The 19917-nt window shown below is 40.2% G+C and overlaps 1 protein-coding gene across 5 annotated transcripts in view; it reads left to right on the top strand.

The window, feature by feature from the left end:
- The window catches only part of LOC118841820 (core histone macro-H2A.1), a 99808-nt gene that overhangs the window by 57520 nt on the left and 22371 nt on the right, over positions 1-19917 (top strand). The window contains exons 3-6 of one of the 5 annotated variants that reach the window (XM_036749476.1): positions 23-129; positions 1614-1811; positions 9016-9123; positions 18001-18100. In XM_036749476.1, coding sequence (XP_036605371.1) covers positions 23-129; positions 1614-1811; positions 9016-9123; positions 18001-18100 — 513 coding nt within the window. Of the gene's footprint in view, positions 1-22; positions 130-1613; positions 1812-9012; positions 9124-18000; positions 18101-19917 lie in introns of all 5 variants that reach the window. The other 4 variants (XM_036749475.1, XM_036749477.1, XM_036749479.1 and 1 more) reach the window with 4 other exon arrangements.

The raw sequence follows: 19917 nt of genomic DNA, 5'->3' as shown, positions 1-19917 counted from the left end.
TTCTGCCTCTCCCCATCCACAGCAGAAATTCTGGAATTGGCCGGGAATGCAGCAAGAGACAACAAGAAGGGAAGAGTCACTCCTCGACACATCCTTCTGGCTGTAGCCAATGATGAAGAATTAAACCAGGTGGGAATAGAAGCCATGGGTGCGTCTCAGGTAGATTTGGGGTAGTTGACCACTTTTGAGGAAGTTCTTTCATTCAGTCAAATGTTCCAGCAGACAGTCCCAATTTTTTATCAGTCTCTCCCTCCTCCAGAGCTTTTCCATGTCTGCAAGTTCTGAAGGATGGAATCACTGCTTTGCTTTCTCTTTCATTTACCTGCAATATCATGGCTCATTTTCAGTTATCGAACCCATAGTTTTAGTAGATTGTATTTGAGAGTTTCTCCTGTTGAAAAACTTACTACCTGTAGTCCAAGTGGTGTGGGCTGCATTTTGACCTATAAAACCACAAATGAACATTGTCTTCGCTATATTCTTAATTTTTTTAAACATTTGGCAATTATATTTTAATCTGGTTCTGTGCACTTGGGAGGGGCCAGGAGTTTATACAACTCTTCCCTGGTCACCTTGCTAATAATAAGCCTCTCTGGAGTTAACTGGTCTGGTCCTTAGGCACGAGAGGTATTCAGTTCATCAGGTGGCTCTCAGATTCTTTCTAGCTGAGTGGAGCTTGTGCTTCTCTGGCATAGGCTGAGAGAACTTTACATCACCACCACTCCACAGTAAGATATTCAATTAGAATTCAAGTGTAGGATTCTTGAAGGAACAAATCCACAGTCATGAATGATCATCTCTGCTAGCGAAACATAAGACAAAAGCTATATGCTATGCCAGGCAATTCATGTGTCATGCTAATTTTAGATAGGTCTTCTCTTTTGACTATACGGAAGGGAAGGGGGAGGCTCTGGTGCATTGGTGTGTTGCAGGTGGCTCATACCTGCTCACGAGAGCCCATTTTTAAAGTTTTCAATGGAAGCATTCATACCTCAGAAATTGGCCAGTGCTACAAAATCAGGGCTTCACTACTGTCTAAACTTAAGGAAGCAATGGAAAAAGTGTTAATAATGCAGATTAATCTTAAAACTGTGTTGTGCGTACCAATTTTTTTTGAGAGCTGGTTATTAAACGTTTACCAGCATACTTCTAAAGTAGGGTGAAATAAAGTATGTGCGGTTTGAGGAAGGGAAAGTACCATGTAAATTCAAAGATGCTGGAGAAGCAGATGAGAAATTCACTCTTGTTTCAGTGTATGACAGTGGTGGGGGGGAGTGTGGCATTTATTAAAAATAAGTCCTTAGAATCTTAGAATTAGAAGGAACCTGAGAGATCATGTAGTATAGCCTCCTACCCATTTGGGAACACATGACCTAGCTTCCCTGATGGAGAGGTACACTGAGGAAAGAGCACCTTTTTAAAAAAAAATTCAAAAACTTCTTACTGTCCCAGCTCAGTTGTAGGGCCTTTGGGCCACAGTTTCAGGTGATCCTTCAGTTCCCTGCAGTTCTGACCTTCCATGGTTCTAGGTGATCAGCTTTAGTGTGAAAAAGTTGTCATTCTGCAGGCCTGAGAATGTTGATTTCTAATGTGCCACTCTGATTTGCCGGCAGCTGTTAAAGGGGGTCACCATCGCCAGTGGGGGCGTTTTACCAAATATCCACCCAGAATTGCTAGCAAAGAAGAGAGGATCCAAAGGCAAACTGGAAGCCATCATTACTCCCCCTCCAGCCAAAAAGGCCAAATCTCCATCGCAGAAGAAGCCTGTGTCAAAGAAAGCAGGGGGCAAGAAAGGACCCAGGAAATCCAAGGTATGCTGTTCTGCCAAGCCACCGTGGGAGACCTGAGGCTTATAACCCTATTCAAGCCAACACACACTTATTAAGCTTTTTCTGTGCGCAAGGCACTGGGGAAGCAAACAACAGAGTGCCACTTAAACTCTATGTATATCCTCTAGGATGAGGGAGTCTCTTCTGAACTTTGGATGAAGCAATTTTAGGGCAAATAAAAGGAAGTCCTGCTTTGTACGGTGACTAATAACTTATGGAAGGCTTTACCCACGAGCTGTTAGAGGCAGGAAGTAAAAAATGGATTTAAGGAGTTGGACACGTTTGTGACTGACAGAACTTTACATGCCTTCTAAAAAACCCATCATCTAGCTAACCTTCACTGGTTATGTCATGTAGGACAGCCAACCCCTTCACATCCCATTCCTTGGTGTCATGTTGGATACAAAATAATGAGTCAGGTAGCCTGTGGAGCAGTTCTTATGGTCCCATATATACTTCTGCCTGCGGCTGTGGCTGTTCATGAATTTTCCTTCAAGCGATCTACATTCCTCAAAAATTAAATGTCCAGCATGTAAGAGAGCGTGCTGGTTGATTACTCAAGGGGGGAAATTTACTTTCAAAGGAATATGTTGGCCCCTTGAAAAATAACTTTTCCCAGTTGTCACTATTCATTGCAGTGACTTTATATCTCCCGGTGAATGGGAGCATTCCCAAATGTCCCAGATGTTTTCTTCATTGGAATGTTATTACTCCAGCGTCAATGAGAAAAACACAAGTGCTGCCCAGACATTTAGTGCCATGTATTCCTCCTCAGAGAATGAGGATAGGAGCCTAATGGGGAGTGGGGTGGGTGGATGATTCTTTGCTCTTATGAGCAAACTGTTCTGCTTTATCTTCTAAAATGCAGATTATGTTTGCTCTTTTTTAATTTTATAATTTTATTTTTAATTTGTGGAATAAAACAAGCAAATTGGAACGATTTGCCTTTTTCTTAGTGGGAGAGTTGGTGAGCATGAAAAAGTTCTACCGATTTGAATTTTGACTACTTGTCGCATTGTATTTTCTATGGGGAAACTCCTCATGACTCCTCATGAAATGTAATGATATGCTTGTTTTTGCCCTGCCCAGAGAGGAGCAGTTGAAAATGGACTATAAGCACATTTGTCTTATTTTCTACAGATCTGTGACTTCCATTTTAAATCAAGAGACCTCATGGGTAAAGGTGAAACTTTTCCTTTGCCTCATCATTGCATTTTTAATAAGTTGGGTACCACAACACTTGAGCTGAAAGAGCGCTTGCTTAAGAGGCATTCATTCTAGCCTCCTATCTCTTCTTTGGGCAATGAAAACAGCCCAGGACATCCTGCTGGCTATTGTGTTTCGAAAAATCTCTTCTCCCAACTCCTTGGTAACCCATTCTTCTTTTTAAAAAGTGCTTAATTGATGTCTTTTAAAAAAAAATAGTCCTTCTAATAAGGAAGCAATTAAGCAAAACTTACACAAAACAATTTGACAGTGCATGCTACATTCTACTTCCTTTACCTCTACCTCTCTATCTGACAGGAGAGAACTGTGTTCATAGGATCATCATTCATTCTTCGTAGATTTAGAGCTGGGGAGAATCTTACTGTAGGCCATTTTTGTCCCATCCCCCTCATTTTACAGATGTGGAGCCAAGGCCCATAGTTACGCAGTAAGTAGCAGAACCTGGGCCCCAAACTAGGTTCCCTTGCCTCGTATACCACATTGCCTCCAAGTAGATGAATATAGCTAGTGGAGCATAGGCCCTGGATCTGGGATTTCATTGGTACAGTAACTCCAAGGGGAGAACACCTTCTCTTCTGATTCAGCTTGGGACCTCCTGCAATTTAGAGTCTTGGAAAGTTGCCTAGGACACTGAGAGTAAATGGCTTGTACAAGATTACTCAGCCAGTATGTGTCAGAGGTGGGATTTGAACATCGGTATTCCTAACTCATTGACTGGCTCTTTATTTACTAAAATATCCTTCCTTATACTATTAGTAAGTATAAAAAATATAGAAGTAACGCTATTTCAAAATTCCCTAAATGGACAAATCTGAATTTCTATTTCATGGAGACATATGTGGTTCTTCACACAAACTCAGAATGTCAGAGCTGTAGGGGATCTTAGAATCACAGAAGATGAATGGCAGAATTCGAAGGTCTACTTCTGCTTCCTGGAACAAAGATTGGTAACCTATTTTAGTTTCTACCAGTGAGGAAGGTCTTTCTAACTCCATCTAGAATGGGGTCCTGTGGAAGCCTGGACAGTGATAGCTGCCATCTGTTCCTACAGCATAGCCATTAAAGACTTTTTCTTGGAACAAATTGTACCACTTCCTAGATGTCTTCAGTAAGCACAGCCTGGTTTTACCTGGGGTGTGACAAAACCTTTAGTTTTTGTCTTCCTGTTTAACCATAGAATCATAGAGCAGGGGCAGGAAAGGGTCCTTGGATGTCATCTGCTCCAACCCTGGGAGTTTATGAAATAACTTGCCCAGTGGGAGTGTGTTAACAGCAGGACTCGAACTCATATTTTTGTAACTCGAAGGCCAGCTTGCAACCAACTACCTCATGCTGCCTGCTTTGTTGTTCTTATTGTTTTGGTTGGTGGGTGGGGTGGGGGGTGTTGAGGCAGGGTTGGTTCTGTGTTGAAATAGGAGATAAACAATTCATCTTTAACTTACAGTTTTAGAGAGTTGCGAGGACACTGAGAGGTTAACCACAAATAGCGCGCGCGCGCGCGTGTGTGTGTGTATCTCCCTGCCTCTGCTGGAGGTATGCCAGAACCCTACTCCATGCTAACCCTTGGACCCTCTATCTTGGTAGGGGACCATCTGCCCTGACATTATTCTCCACGGTCCTTGGGGCCTTGCCATCTGCCCTGCTACTTCTCCTGCCTAATTACTTCCTGCCTTTTCTATCTTCCATGAACTGAACATGAAAATGAACTCCCCTTTATTTGTTGTCTCCCTCAGCTAGAACATGAACTCCTTGAGACCAGGTTTCTGTTTGTATTGCTAGTGCCTAGCACAGAGTAAGCACTTAATTAGGGCTTTTCCATTCTGTTCCATACATGCCAGAGGCAGGACTGCAATCACCCCCTTTCCAACTCCAAGACTGACTTGCTAACCACTGCACCAGCTTGCCTCTCTTTTGTCTGCTGTAGAGTCTGTTTCCCTTAGAATTTGTTAATGTCTCTTTGAGTGGAGTCAGAGTAAACTTGGAGAAATTTCTTCCATGCAAAGCTCATTTCTTTCAGGGCAATGAGGTACTTCCCATAAAACAACAGTTCAGAAAACCTTTCCCAGACCACCTGAGAATTGCCCCGAGCCTTTTGAAAGGGAAACGCAATATTGAATAACTCACTAGAAGTTATTTCCAGACTTGAATTCCACTTCCCTCTGAAGTCCCGTAGGTGGTTCAGGGCTACTCAGGGATTCCATGGAACGTTCCATACTTGTTCTTGCAAAATATAAAATTAGCAGATTGAGCCGTTTCTTCTTCTCTTCTCGTATGTGCAGTTGAGATGATTTTTTTTAAAAAATTAGGTAGATGTGTTCTGAAGCTTATGAGAAGGATCCAGATCTGCTCTTTGTCAGAGAGATTTCCCAGCTCCGGCCACCCACTGAACAGCATCCCATAAGCAGTGGGGCTGTGGTCGAGTGACTGGTCTGAGTTGCTCTGCCGAACAGTTTCATTTTTTGTATTCATAGCTTCACTGTTGCATGTTTAGTCCAGAATGAACTCTCTTAGATTCCTGAATCCTAGAGAAAGCCTGCCTGAGGAGCGTAACAAAATCTCTGGCTCTTTGTTGTGATTTCAGAATCCAGCCCTTGGTCGTTCCCAGTCCCTCTCCCTTGACCTCCAGGTGTTTTTAAAAATTTATTTATTTTTTCCCACTGCCTTTCTCAACTTCCAGACCTTCCAAATCCAGGCATGTTTTCTTTTTGGACTAGGACAGAGGAGAGGAAGGTGGTGGGGAACATTTCTTGGTGGAGCTATATTTAGAGCTCAGAATTTCTAATAACCACACACGAATGATCACTCCAAAACTCCACTTTTTCCTTGATTACAAAAGCAGGAAGTCTGTAATGGTGGTCTGTTTTTCTTCCACACAATAAAGCACATTGTCTGCTTACTGTACCAGTATTTGGCTAACGTTAAACCCTGAGGGGATTTGAAATTGGACCTGTGAACAGCTAATTTTCCAAACATTTGTTTAATGTGAATTGTGGTGTCAGCTTCCAGAAATCAGTGGAAAGCCCTGTTTCTCCACTCTTCCTGTTCCTAAAATACCTTGTCAAAGGATACTTGGAATGCCTCCTAACATTCCCAAAAACTTGAAGGGAAAGGGCATTGCTCCTTATCAAGTGTCAAACCTTGACAAACCAACGCATCATATTCTTTTTCAATTCCGTGTCATTTAAATTTTTTTTAACTCCTTCCAAGTCTAACAGCGGAATCTGTTATAATGGACTCCTATAAGCAGATACTGAAATTTTTCATCTGTACATAGATAATGCCTTTTAATCTGGTTAGTTTCAAGCACACCTTTTTTACAATTGTCTTTGAATTTAAGCATCATTATATTTGTGTGTGTGCATACATATAATGTACATATACGTATAGAATATGTGTGTGTTTGTATGTATATGTGTGTGTAAACACAAAAACATCTGGGAAGATCTGAGTTCAAAATCTGCCTCTGAAACCTCCTTACTGGATGACCAAACAGTCAGTCACTTAATCTCAATAGCAGTCTAGGGCAGTTCTCTAGCGCTTCGAGTTGTAGGGAGGTTGCCACCTGCATTGAAAGGAGTTCTCTCATCCAGGAATTCTTTATCCCAATGAAATCACAGATCTCATCCCTGTCTATATGGGGACATAAAATTGTATGTATAAACTTTATATGCATATGAAGTTAAGGAAAGGAGCTTATGGATAAATAAGGATAAACTTAAGGACAAATACCATTTAGATTTTTCATGGGGAATTGATAATCTACTAATGTGAAAAGGGTGTTTTGGGCCAGAAATTAGAGTAAAGATAATTTTCATTCAGAATCTTTCCCTTTACCCGGTATAAAAAATCAGACACTTGCATGAGTTCTCCCTTATCACAGACTGGTCAAGACCCTGGGTGATCTTGGTATAGTCACTCTCTTTTGGAGGCATAAATATATTCTAGCCACAAATTTAAGGGATCAATATTTAGGTGAGGATGTCAGGAAAGTGAGGTGGCTCTTTGGAAAAGCTGCCGCTGTTTCAGTACTTTTGCTGCCCCTTTGGTGAAATTTTACTCAGGAGTCAGACTCTTCCCACATGATTGACAACTGAGGTTGTACCATCCAACAGAGAGAATCGAGAAGAGGGACGCTTGCTTCTTAAGCATACAAATCTAGACCATAGGTCAGTTAAACATTTGGGGAGTTGAAACAAAATCTGGAATGGGTTTCAAAGTCACTTAGACTTCTTTATAGGATCATAAAGCTAGAGTTGGAAGGAAAAAAGAAAGGAGATAGGAAAACATTTATTAAGCACCCATTGTGTGCTAAGCACATTACAAATATTTAAGTTAATTTAATTATTTAATTTAATCACAATAATTCTGATGAGGTAGGTGCTGTTATTATCCACATTTTACAGTTGAAGAAACTGAGGCAGACTGTAGCCAGATTTTGAATTCCAGGCCCAGTAGTCTAAGGGACCTTAGAGGTCACTTAGTCCAACCTCTTTATTCTGAGGCCCAGAGAGCTTTTAAGTGTTCAGGGGGTGAGTGGCAGGGTTTGGGTTCAGATTTAGTTCCTTTGACTCCAGGGTCAGAGTTTCCTTACCACTGCACCACTGTTTGACCCTTTTGGTTGATTGCAAGGCCTATGAAGGAAGGAGCTGACCCTTTTAGAACCTACAGTGCTCTCCCTTCTTTTGCTTAGTGGACAGAAAAATTGATTTGGAGTTTGGAGACCTGGGTTTAAATCCTGGCTCTACTGCTTACTATGTGACATTGGGCGAATTGATCTCTTAGATCCTTTCCAGCACTAAGTTCTAGGAGCCTAAGTATTTAACCACTAGGCCTCAATTTCCTCAGGGGATTAGACTAAATCGTCTCTGAGTTCCATTCTAGTCTTAAGTTCTTTAGTCATATTTTCTGATAATAATATTCACTGTCATCCATTCTGGACTCCAATGCCACCACCCTGTTCATTCAACCCCTAGTTAAATACTAAGCAGAGTTTAAAAGAGGCAAAAAAATAACCTGAAAAGGCATTTCTGTTTCATGAAAATTCCCGTGAGACACATGCAAGCAGTCTACTTTGTACATATTAAAAACAGCCATCCTGGTGCTGTTCTCAAACCCCTCATGAACTAGTGCTGTTATGGGGAATTGTGTCCCAATTGAGCCTAAAGGAGCAGACAGATAACCTATGGAGTGGGTCAATCATATCTAGATTGTTGACTCTCAGACATTTAGGGGTCCAGGGACCATTCATATCACCCTGCTGAGCCCTGTTAAAACATCCCAGCTAGAATTCATGGAACAGGAGCATTGGTTCAGGTGAATCGCTGATGAGGGAGATCATAGGCAAATCGTTGATTTTGGCCCAGAACGGAAGTATAGATGTTGCCATAAAATAAGGCAAACCAATTATTTCTGGTTTAACGGCCTTAAATTTCACGAGATTCTAGCTCAAGATTTTGTGAAAATGCAAATATCAGGGAGAGGTATCATTTGAGTAATCAGTCAGTAATACCTCTGTGTGAATGAATTTATCACATACTTTACTAAGAGTGGATTTTGATAAGAGGGAGAAAGATGAGAATAGGATTAAGGGCATGGGACATCCGATAGAGACAGGAAGGTCCTTGGTACATCCTTTGAGAATCTCTGGTAGTATGTCATGGGCATAGTGGGAATAATACTGGATTTAAATCAGAAAATTCAGGTCCTCATTCCAGCTCTGCCTCTTGCTTGTGTGATACCTAGCCTCAGTTCCTTTCTCTGTAAAATGAGGAGTGTTGAACCATATAAACCTCAAGGTTCTGCTCAGCTCTAAATTTAAACCCTATGATTGGATGTTTTACACTGTTCTCTTGATTTTGCAGTGAAGTGCTACATGCCAGCCTCAGCAGACAAATGTTCAGTTAAATGAGAACCTCCTCATATGCAGATTTAAACTAATCAACTCTATTTATGCAAGAAGAAGCAGGGAGAAGTCAGCAAAGCAGCCAGTGCAGATAGCACGACAGAGGGCACTCCTGCTGATGGATTCACCGTCCTCTCCACCAAAAGCCTCTTCCTCGGCCAGAAGGTATGCTAGCATTTTCAAAATTGAATGAGCTACTGGACAGACCCATAGGATTCACACGCATACAGACATGCAGACACACGTGCACACACACACACGCACACACACACACACACTCTCAGGCACACAATGCCCTCTACTGTGAAGGCTGGGGGCTTTTGGAGGTGTGATCTGATCCTGTTTTGGGGACTTTGGGGCCCTAAGATACCACTGTGATTGAGGAAAGCACTAGGTTGGGTCCCAGAGGAACTACACGTGTCAGATCTGTTGGGAAAACATTGAGGGAAACAGGAAGACTTGGAAATATTGGTGGGAGTGGTGAAAAAGAAGGTTCAGGAAACTGGGGTGCTATGGAGATAAGGGAAAATGTGGACATTTCAAATATAAGGGATTGAGAAGCTGATATGTATATAACATGGTCAGCAGACCATATAAGCTTCCTCCTACAGGTGGAACTCTGTGCAAAAGGGAGACTGAGAGTTTAGCCAGAAGCAAAAAGAATCCTTAGCAGAAAGCAAGGGAACAGCTGGTGGGTCACTTCACCACATCTGGAAGAATATCATTCTCATTTTTCAGTACAGTGGTCTTTCTGACCTAAACAGTGGTTGGTTCTTATAGAATATGTGTACTAGGGTACTTTTCACTTCCTGACATATCAATTTATAAAAATTATTATTGTTTGTTTTTTAATCTTGTGCAATGTATTTTCAGTTGCTCTGGTGATGCAACTTTGCAAAAGATGCCACAGTTTGTAAAAGATAAATTTATTTTTATTGGAAATAAATATGATACCAAGATCTTTTAAGCCTTGAAAACATAATGGTTATGAATACTGCCTTAAAATAGAGTGAATTAAAAAGAATTAGATATTCTATTCAGATCATTTCCTTTCCTGAAAATTTAAATGGTATAATTTAAGGGTTGAATTTGACCTTTTTATAAAAAAATGATATTATTTCATTTCGACATGGCATCATTTGTTAACTCTCAATATGAGGTTATTTTTGCATCATAAGTGATTCAGTCTGCTTTATCATGCCACTGAGATTTCTCCTTTGAATCCTTTGGTTTTTTTCCAAAATCAGGTTGTACTTAGTCTCTTATTGTAGTTTTATGCTAATTTAGTGTTGTAAAACATAACCAGAACAGCTTCTGTTTTGCAAATGCTATCTGTGTTTTTAGTACATTTTTTTTGTAAAAACAGCACAAATTTGTTATTTTAAGATGTGGGGGTTTGAAAATTATACTTAACTTTTTTTATTCACTTTATGTTTTATGTTGCACAAAGTAAGAAAATCAACTGATTGGGTATAGTTTTATATCCTTTTACTTGTTCTTTGGGCAATAGATCCCAGATTAATGTGACTCATCATACAAATTACCTTGATTGGAATGAGGGGTGAAAAGTGCTGCGACTTGAGCCCTGCCCCCCTCCCCCTAGCTTGTACTAAGTTCCTTGGCCCAGATGGAATTTCCAAGACCTGGTAACCTGTTAAGTACATGAAGACAGAGCCCTTAGTGTTCCACCCCCATCCCACCCCCACCTCCCCAGTCTCCTTTCCCCGCTCTGGCAGCTTGTCCCTACAACCTCTTCTGCTTGCTCCCATCTTCGCTATTTACTTATAGCTAACCCCCATTCCTGCTTTGTGTCAGAATTCCTCACCCTGCCTTGATGAATAGGGGAAAAAAATGCTTCCCACATACCTAAATAGAAATTCTTTATATGTGTGAATGGTAAGGAGAAATTCTCCCTTTCCCCAACTCTTTTATATTTCATAAAGAAACTGAGATTCTGGCTTGTCTGTCTCCTTGCTAGTCATTTGTAAGCTCCTTGGATGGAGGGACTAGGAGGTCTTCAAATTACTTAAGTACAGTGCTTTACACGTAATAGCAAACTTGACCCAGTCTACCTTTTTTTTTTTCTTGAGCACAGTACGTAGGCTTCAGTGCCCATAAAAGAACCAGGAATTTCTTCTCCCGTGTAAATGGATTTATTAGTCATACATTCAAAAGTCTGCTGAAGATTAGAATGGAAAGAGGTGGGACTTGTACACAAGTCATTTAAATTTGCTCTTCCTTTTCATTTGTGCTTCATTACCAGGCTCTATAGAAATGTCTTTGCTATGAGAAAAGGATTCTTTAAATAGGCAAAACTAGTTAATGCCAACCGCACAACAGTGTTCGGGAGCAGCCAGACCAAGTGCATGGCAAGCCTGTCACTTGTGCTGTCACCATTTAAACTGCTTGCAGACATTTAATCCAGTGTTATTTAGGAAATGGGGAAAATATGAGGAGCCTTGTTAGAATACAGCAATGAAATCAGTTTGGCTATTTAATCCTTGGAAACAAATTTCAGTTAGGACTGTTGGACACTCTAGGAGACATGCAGGTAAAGTTAAGTGCTGGTACTCCATACAACACATCTCTTCCTCTGTCCCAATTTGGAATCTGTAGACCACAAGAGGCATCAGGTTGTAGGGCTACAGGGCCAGTTGTCAAAGTAATGAAGACATCCAGTTCAACTTTTGCCCTTGCCACATCCTGGCTGAATGACCCTACTCAAGTCACTTAATTGCTCTAGGCAACTTTTTAGGACTTCTTAAGTTGCAGGACAGTTGCTGCATTGCATTGGTAAAGGATGTTGCAAACTAGGAGTTCAGTACACTGCTGAAATCAGTTTCACACAAATAAATAAAGCAATGCTAAGACTGAAATTTTGCAATTTAACTATTGAGCCTCTCGGCAAGTATTTTGTTCAGTGCCTTGAGGGTGTTAGAAAATTATCCTCTAGCATTTTAAAATTGCATGCAATTATTGAGTTCTACGCCCATGGTTTTCATAGAATGAATTGTGTTTAGACTACCTTCAAATAACAACGGCAAAATAAAGTCTGATCAACACAGGGGAAAAAAAATGTTTAGCACTTGTTTCTACATATATTAAACATAGGAACTAAAGATACATAAAAGCCGGCAAGAGAGACTTCCCTCATACGACCATCTTGTAAAGCAGTTCACGGTTAGACATGTATGAATAATAACATATTTATGTGATTTGTTCACAAACCTCTGTTATTGTGCACATTTTGCAGATGAAGATACTGATACTCTGAGCAGGCAAGTGAGTTAAGTTCATACTGACAGCAAATGTCACAGCCAGCTTTTGAACCTTAGAATTTCTGACTGTATATCACTAAACTCCACTGCCTCTTGATTCAGATCATGCCTCCCTTACCCACTACCCAAATATAACTCCATAGAGTAAAACAATTTATAACATAGTTCGTTGTTAGTATGACTGTTCTTTACTCTGATGCTAATATAATAAAAAGGTGCTATTGTTCCTGAAGTCAGAAAGGCCTTCATTCTCACCCCTTGAGGTATTATGCAGACAATTTTACATTTAATAAAATTTTATTTTGACAAGGGATTTTCCAGTCATTGGTCCAATATAGCAATTAGTTAAACAAATGATACCATATGTTCTGAACCATAAAACAGATAATTCTCAGTGTTCCTCAAAATACCATTAAAAATGTCCAACTTTCAGATTTAGTTTGCCTTTTAATTGGGGCAATTTAATTTAGTCATTTTAACCTACAGGCTAATTTTGTTTTTAGGAAAGACTTCAGAAGTCTCACATCAGTACAGTTTCTGAACACTAGTCCTCTGTTCTGCTCAAGTCATATTTTTCAAATATGTACCATGATTTCCCATCTGTGAAGAGAAAAGCTGGTGCTTCCTGCACATGGCAGGAGGTTGGGCTAGAAGATGCGGTTTGGTTGCTGCACTTCTCTGTTGTCTGTTGCTAAGCTACTTACATGAAAAAGCAAATGAGTTTTGGAAACTAGAAGTTAATTGTTCTTGTTAATGATTTGTACTTGACATATTTAAATCCCTGAAATAATTGCTTTAAGTTTTTAACAAAAGTATATAAATATTGCGTTGTAAAACTGTTGTGAAAATGAAGGCAGTGCTGTGATATTGAACCAATTACATGCCTTTGTTTTGTGATTTCTGATGCAATTGCTGCTTAAGGGACAGAGCTTTTAAAACCTGATACTTCATCTCCAAAGAGCATCCAACATAGATTTCCATAAATTACTGTCAAATGATAGCAAATTTAATTTAATAATTTTCTTAGTAGAGTTAATACTTTTTCAGAACAGCCTAGGAAGCGATGAGTCATTTCTTACAAATCCTCCTGATGGTCACTGAACAGCCTTAGGACGACCCTCAACTCCTCGGCTTTCTCTTGTAGTTCTAGACTCTTTTCATTCCAGATTATGGAAAGACTCATATGTTCCCTTCCTGAAACTATTTCGTCTGTTGATGGCTATTTCATCTGTTGTATTTGAAAATTTTCCTGAACCAGCTCAGACAAGAGACAAGGCAATTTCAGAGAACTTTGGTTGTTGTGTCCACACAGAACAAAGTAAAAGCTTCTTATGAGGGAGATGCCGGTTTGAAACTCACAGAATTGCCTCAGCACTTCCATCATCAACATGATGAAGGCCTGATGGCCGGTGTATGTTTCATGACAGCCCCAGTAGGCCTATTTATAAGAAACTGAGAAAAGTAAGCGTGATCAACCTCCTCCCCAACATGGACACACATTCAGGAAGCCACTTCTTTACTAAGATGAACAAACACTACAGTAAAGTTCTATTTCCCATAATGGATTGGAAAACAAAGGCTCAGCAAGATTGGATTTTTCCTTTGGGGATGGTAGAAGATGTTCTCTGAGTAATGTAGGACGATAACACCAGTTTCACCTACATTCCCCTTTCTTAGAGAATTAATACAAATTAACACCCAACCAACATTACAGAAGAGGATTGTCAGTATCTTCCAAGTCTTTTCATAAAATCTGCATTTATATCCAATGAGTATTAAGAAAAAATAAAACCTTACTATATATTGCAACCGTAGCTGCATATGGTAGCTTCAAATTTCAATACTTCCATGTCGCTGATGCCATCTCCTCAGCTCCATGAACAATCTAGTTCAAGATCTGTTCAAAATAAGCATGATCATTGTCTCTAAGTAAGACCATGTGATTCGGAATGAACAGAAAGCTTGTTAAGGCAGTTTTCCGTCACTATAATGGATACATCTAGAATATTTAAAACAGCTCATTCTATTTTCTACATTGAAGGAAGAGAGACTAATAAAAATATCATCCCATTTCACCATAATGTCTACAAATGTTTTAGTATTCATTTCAACTAATGTTTTATTTCACTGCCACCCAGCCCTGTTCTAGATGCTATGGGGAGTACAGCTGAAACATAAGATATGGTCCCTCCCCCTCAAGGAGCTTACATTCTAGTTGGGGTTTTCTCTCTCTCTCTCTCTCTCTCTCTCTCTCTCTCTCTCTCTCTCTCTCTCTCTCACACTCACACACACACACACACACACACACACACACACACACATACACAAAATATCAATCTATTGCCGGGTTGAATATAATCTAGAGTCAAAAGTACAGAGTGAAGACATGCTATGAGATGGTCGGGAACAAGGTCAATGTCATTTAGAACCAATCAGAATTAAAACCATGGACTCCTTGTGCAGGCAGCAACTTTGAGAAGTCATCCATGGTATCCCTTCAGACATGACTTTACTTAAGCCCTGATTGACCTATGAGAAACCATCTTATTTTTTATGAACATGCCAACATTTTTATATCACCCTTTCCAATGCCTCACAGTCCTGTTGAATAGTCAGGACATTTTTCTTCATGTCTAGCCTAAATTTCCCTATGTAGTAGTTTTAAACTGCTTTGTAGTCCTGTTCTCTTCCACACATCTTTCTGGGGGAGTCAAGTTCTTACTAGGGTAATCAGAGGGCGGCCTTATATTTTCTATCTTTAGGTCTCTTATTTCTGCCTCCTACATTTGCATTTTTTACGAAGGGCTTACTGATTCATGGCTGGTCTGTTATGTGCTATGGCATCGAGATCTTCTTGGCCATACCTGCTCATGCCCAGCCCACTGCCTTTGTTTCTGTGCACTGTTTGTTCTTCCCTGGGTGTATCTCTTGTCTTTGCTGAATTTCATTTTTTTTCTATACAATGTGCCAGTTAACCAAGGTACCTGCACCTCTTTTCATCTACTTCTTTCCTCCCTCCTACCCCCCAAAAAAAGAACAAAGAAAAAAGCTTTATTTTAAGGCATATGTTCTTTGGTCTATTATCCAAGTACATGAGATAAACCTTGCTCAGTTTTAATCCATATTGATGAGTAATGGCTGTTCTCTGGTGTCCCATCTCGGCACGACACCCACGTTGGCCAGATAGAAAGACAAACATCTCCACACCACAGCTGCAAATTGTCTGTGGAGCCTCATGGCTTCAGTTTGCAATTTCTGTCCCTTTACCAGGCCAGGATATAAGATTCTACCTGAATTATACTCCATATTCTCAGCAGAGAATCCAATTCCACTAAATGTAGGCAGAGTCAGTCTCCCTAGGACAAAGCCAGCTCAAGGCTGGAGGGTATTTTATAGCTTGGTTGAATTGGATCCTACATAAATAACCAGCTTTCCTATGAGGCATTTCTGAACACAAAACCAGAACAGTTTATATAACTGGAAAAAAGTGTGAATTTCTGAGGATTTAAGCATGTATGGTTTTAAACACATACAAAAATGCAGTAATGTGATAGATATAGTAAAAAGTGCACTCATCCATACCATGCCAAATGAAGTATTTCTTTCCCTTTTCCTTTCTCCCCTCTTTTCTTCCCTTTCCCCAACCTTGAAACAGTGTTTCTTTGGTATTGGCTTAATTTGAGTTTTTTGGTTGTTTTTTTTTCAAAACAGCATTTGCATGTTGTCAGATTGCAAGACTCAAATGATATCATTTGGAAACAACCACTCCTTGTTCTCAATTGTGCATATGTTAAGGCACAGTAACCGTGAAATTGCCTCTACATTTCCTACCCAATTGGTAGACCCATAGTTAACAAGTGTTAATCTTGACTTTCTTTAATGCCATTTATTCCTATGCACAGGAAGACTCCTTCGGATGAATGAGTGAGTGAATGAATGAGAATCATCCCAAACTAGTTTGGCTTTTTTTTTAAAGCCAGGACTGTGGGCAGCTGAAGTCCCAGGTTGCAATTCTTTATTTGAGGGCCACTCTCCCTCCCCCCAGTCACCACACACGAGTTCCAAGAAACACATCTGAGGATCTCAATTCAAGGCCATTTGGAAAAGTGTCTTAAACCACTAAATGTTCAAACTGAAAGCTAGTAGTCTGCTACCTCTCTCGTTAGTAATTAAAAGTGATTCTCACTGTCAGATGGCTAGACCTGCCCTGAGCCTGGGTCTGGCACAGTTACACAGAGCGTGTTTCCACTACTGTCTTCCTAAGAAAGGATTACCCTTAGTCTAAACAGGGTGCTGATTTTGAGAATGTGCTGACTACTTCTGGGAATCATAAACCTGGGTTTATGTTTCTGATGCTTGGAGTGTGTTGGGCTTTTGTTTTGTTTTGTTTTCAATAAAATATTTGGCTCAATAAATTCAGAGGATAGAAGCCTAAGCAGCAGTTGGCCCTGTTGCCAGCTTTCAGCTTCACTGATATGATTTTCATTTGTTTTCCCAGAAAACCAGGATAAGACAGCTCTGGCTAGAGTAGGTTCTGGCTGTATTGGGATGGACATACTCCCTACCAGCAATGGATCATCATCTCCTCTGGGGAGGCCCTACATTTCTTTAAGTAAATCGATGACCACAGTTCTCATCATCACCCTGGCTAGAATCTATCTCAGCATCCTTCTCTGGCATTGTTTTTTTCTTTGGCATGAGTTTTGTTCTTGAAATACAGAGCCAAAGAGTTAACATTGCATTTCAAGAAAAAAAAATTAAGTTCCGCTTGAATACTAGTGTCTGAAAAACAATAAATCGGAAATGTGATACTAACATCCATTGGTGTCTACCTTAATTAATTCCCAGCACCCCACTGGTTGCTGAATTTACAGTGTAAAATTTCCCCTTGTACTTAGGTACTCAAGGTTGCCATGGAAATATGATAAAAGGATGGTCGTGAGCTGGAATATAAAGGAGCTGATTTATTGGGTAGAAATAAACTTGCCAGAGGGAAATACCCTAGAGGAGAAGTCAGGACAGTAGTGCCCAAAGAGTTTGGCAAATTTTAAGATAACTGCTTCTCGAAGAGGTACTGTTTTTCCTTCTCCCTTGGTTCTCCCCCGAGAAATCCAGAGTCTGGTGATGAATGGGCAGGTGAAATTAGATGTTTCTAAGCAACAGACCATTATAGCTCCTAACTGGCCTCCAGACTGAATCAGAACAGACTTCCTCCTGGATAGATGGGAGTAGCACTAAGGATATATGATAGGTTTGTTTAAAATGGCAGCAACCACCCCATCCCTGACAAAGCCAGCCTGGTACTGTGAAGTCACTGGGAGGGGACAGGAACTCAATAACGTTGTGCTCTCATAAGGAAGAGAAATTTTGAGTCTCATGACAGTGATTTTCCTGGACAGAGGCTCTGGGATGATCAGCATTGCCAAAGGCAACATATGTATCCAGTACAGTTTAGATTTTGCCCAGGCCCCCATATTAACATCATTAATATCTCCCTAAGGCTGGCACCAAAAAAAAAAAAACTTCCTTTCAGCATCCTGAGTAGCATTTGAGTCTTGTGTTTGAAATGGATTCATTTTGAGCACTGACCCTCCCTACCCCACTCCCGCACCTGCACCCGCACCCATCACCAACCTTGTTTGTGGCCTGTACTTTGTTTTGAGTATTTGTTACTTCCATCCGTGTTGCAAGGCTCACTTCTCTGCAGCTTTTCTGTGACTTCCCAGCTGTCCTGTTATTTCCCACCTCATGCTTTTCTTTTCAGCTGAACCTTATTCACAGTGAAATCAGTAATTTAGCCGGCTTTGAGGTGGAGGCCATTATCAATCCTACCAATGCTGACATTGACCTTAAAGATGACCTAGGTAATTGGGGGAATGGGTTTGGCACAACCAGCTGTCAGATGGAAAACTATGGAACCCAGAATTTAGCTATTTAACAACTTTTTCTGTAAAATAGTTTAACCCAAATTCTAGGCTGATGTTTGAGCCTGCATAGCTGTGTCCAGCTTACACCAACCTTAGCCCAGGTATAAGGGACTCAGTACATTTCATTGATTCTGATTGGCATCTTCTCACTTGATTGCAAATACATTTATGTCTAAATTCTTTTCCATAATGATCAAACTGACTGTTGGCTTCTTGGGGTGGGGGGAGGGGGGATTTTTTTTTTAACTGACTGAAATACTCAGGTGACAAAATGAGAGTTTCTCCATTCCAGTCTTCATTACAAATAATATTCAAACTAATCCCCAAAATAATTGAAGAGTAGAAGAGAATGATACAATGTGGCTACAAATTGTCATGCTGGCTTTAATTAGCAAACAAATTGATTTTCTCAACATTTATTATCTACTTTGGTTGCATTGTCTTTTACATTGGAAAACAGTGTTATAATATTAAGTACCATCTACTTAGAGCACACTGTGGTATCGAAGAGTGAATTTGATTCAACAAATTGCATGCAAGACCCTGCTTTAGATATTGAGAATACAGAGAAAAGAAACAAGAGCGAGGGTCCCTCCACCCCACCAACCTCAAAGGCCACGTGCTCATAGTCTCCTGAGAAGATACAACACATACGCAAGTGAGTAATAAAAAGTAACTTCAAAATGGGGGAAGTCAGAGAAGGCCTCATATGAGGAGGGGGCCCCTGACCTGTGCTTTAGAGAAAGTCCCAAGATAGGAATTCAGTATCTTGATAGATAAGTTACTTTGTGAAGACAAAACATCTGTTCCAGAGCTCTACATAGCACAGTAGACCAGACCAGACATCTGTGAGGGCGTGTAGATGGGGCTGTGCACATCATCCCCATGCTTAGAAGCACACCTTGGCCTTCACTGGTAGATGAGCAATACCTCTGGTCTCCCAAACGACAGCTTGTAGGGATGAAGGTGATGGCCTTCTTCTCCTTCTGGCCTTGTCTATGGTATTTCTAATACATCAAAAGGCCTCAAAGGAACTCTTTTCCAGTAAATACTAATTTAGGAGTTCATTTTATAGTAACAGTGCTAAATACCTGTAGCTTTTTTACCTCTGCTTTTATAAAGCATCAGCTTTCCTTAATGGAAAAACAATTCCATTTTGCTCTTCAGGTGTTGCACATAAACATTTTTGCAAAGTACAGGATTAAACAAATCTAGAAATGTATACTAAGGCCGACCCCATTTCAGATATTTGTATTTCACATAACTTAACCTGGATATTATTTTTAATGAAAAGACAAAGAGAAGTGCCAAAGTGGTGCCAATAGAGTGTATCTTAAAAATGCAAAATGCATTAAAGCAGAATTGGCTTAAATAAGTGGTAGACTTGAAAAATATATTCCACTCCACTGGAGAAGAGGGAAAATTACCAGTTCTCTACACACGAATATACTGTTTTCTCAGTTTAAAAGAGAGGTGCCTTAAAGGTAGACAAGATGATAAATGTCACAAGGATAAAAATTAAGGCCTGTGAGTTTATTGCTGCTGACAAAATGGAGAAACTTGTTATTTTGGTTGGCCTGATGATCCGCAATTAAAAAAAAACAACATGCCATATTTTAGTATCCTTCTCAGTGGGATGCCAGTTTTATAGGTTTCTGCAAAGTGAAAGGGGTGTTAGCCATTTTTAAAAAAGCTTTGGAAATGATCTCATGTGATTTTTTCAGACCTGTCATTCAAACATTTAATTGAAACAT

Source organism: Trichosurus vulpecula, chromosome 3 (genome assembly GCF_011100635.1).
Source record: "Trichosurus vulpecula isolate mTriVul1 chromosome 3, mTriVul1.pri, whole genome shotgun sequence".
Lineage (NCBI taxonomy): Eukaryota > Metazoa > Chordata > Mammalia > Diprotodontia > Phalangeridae > Trichosurus > Trichosurus vulpecula.
This window is presented reverse-complemented; position numbering and strand designations above follow the sequence as displayed.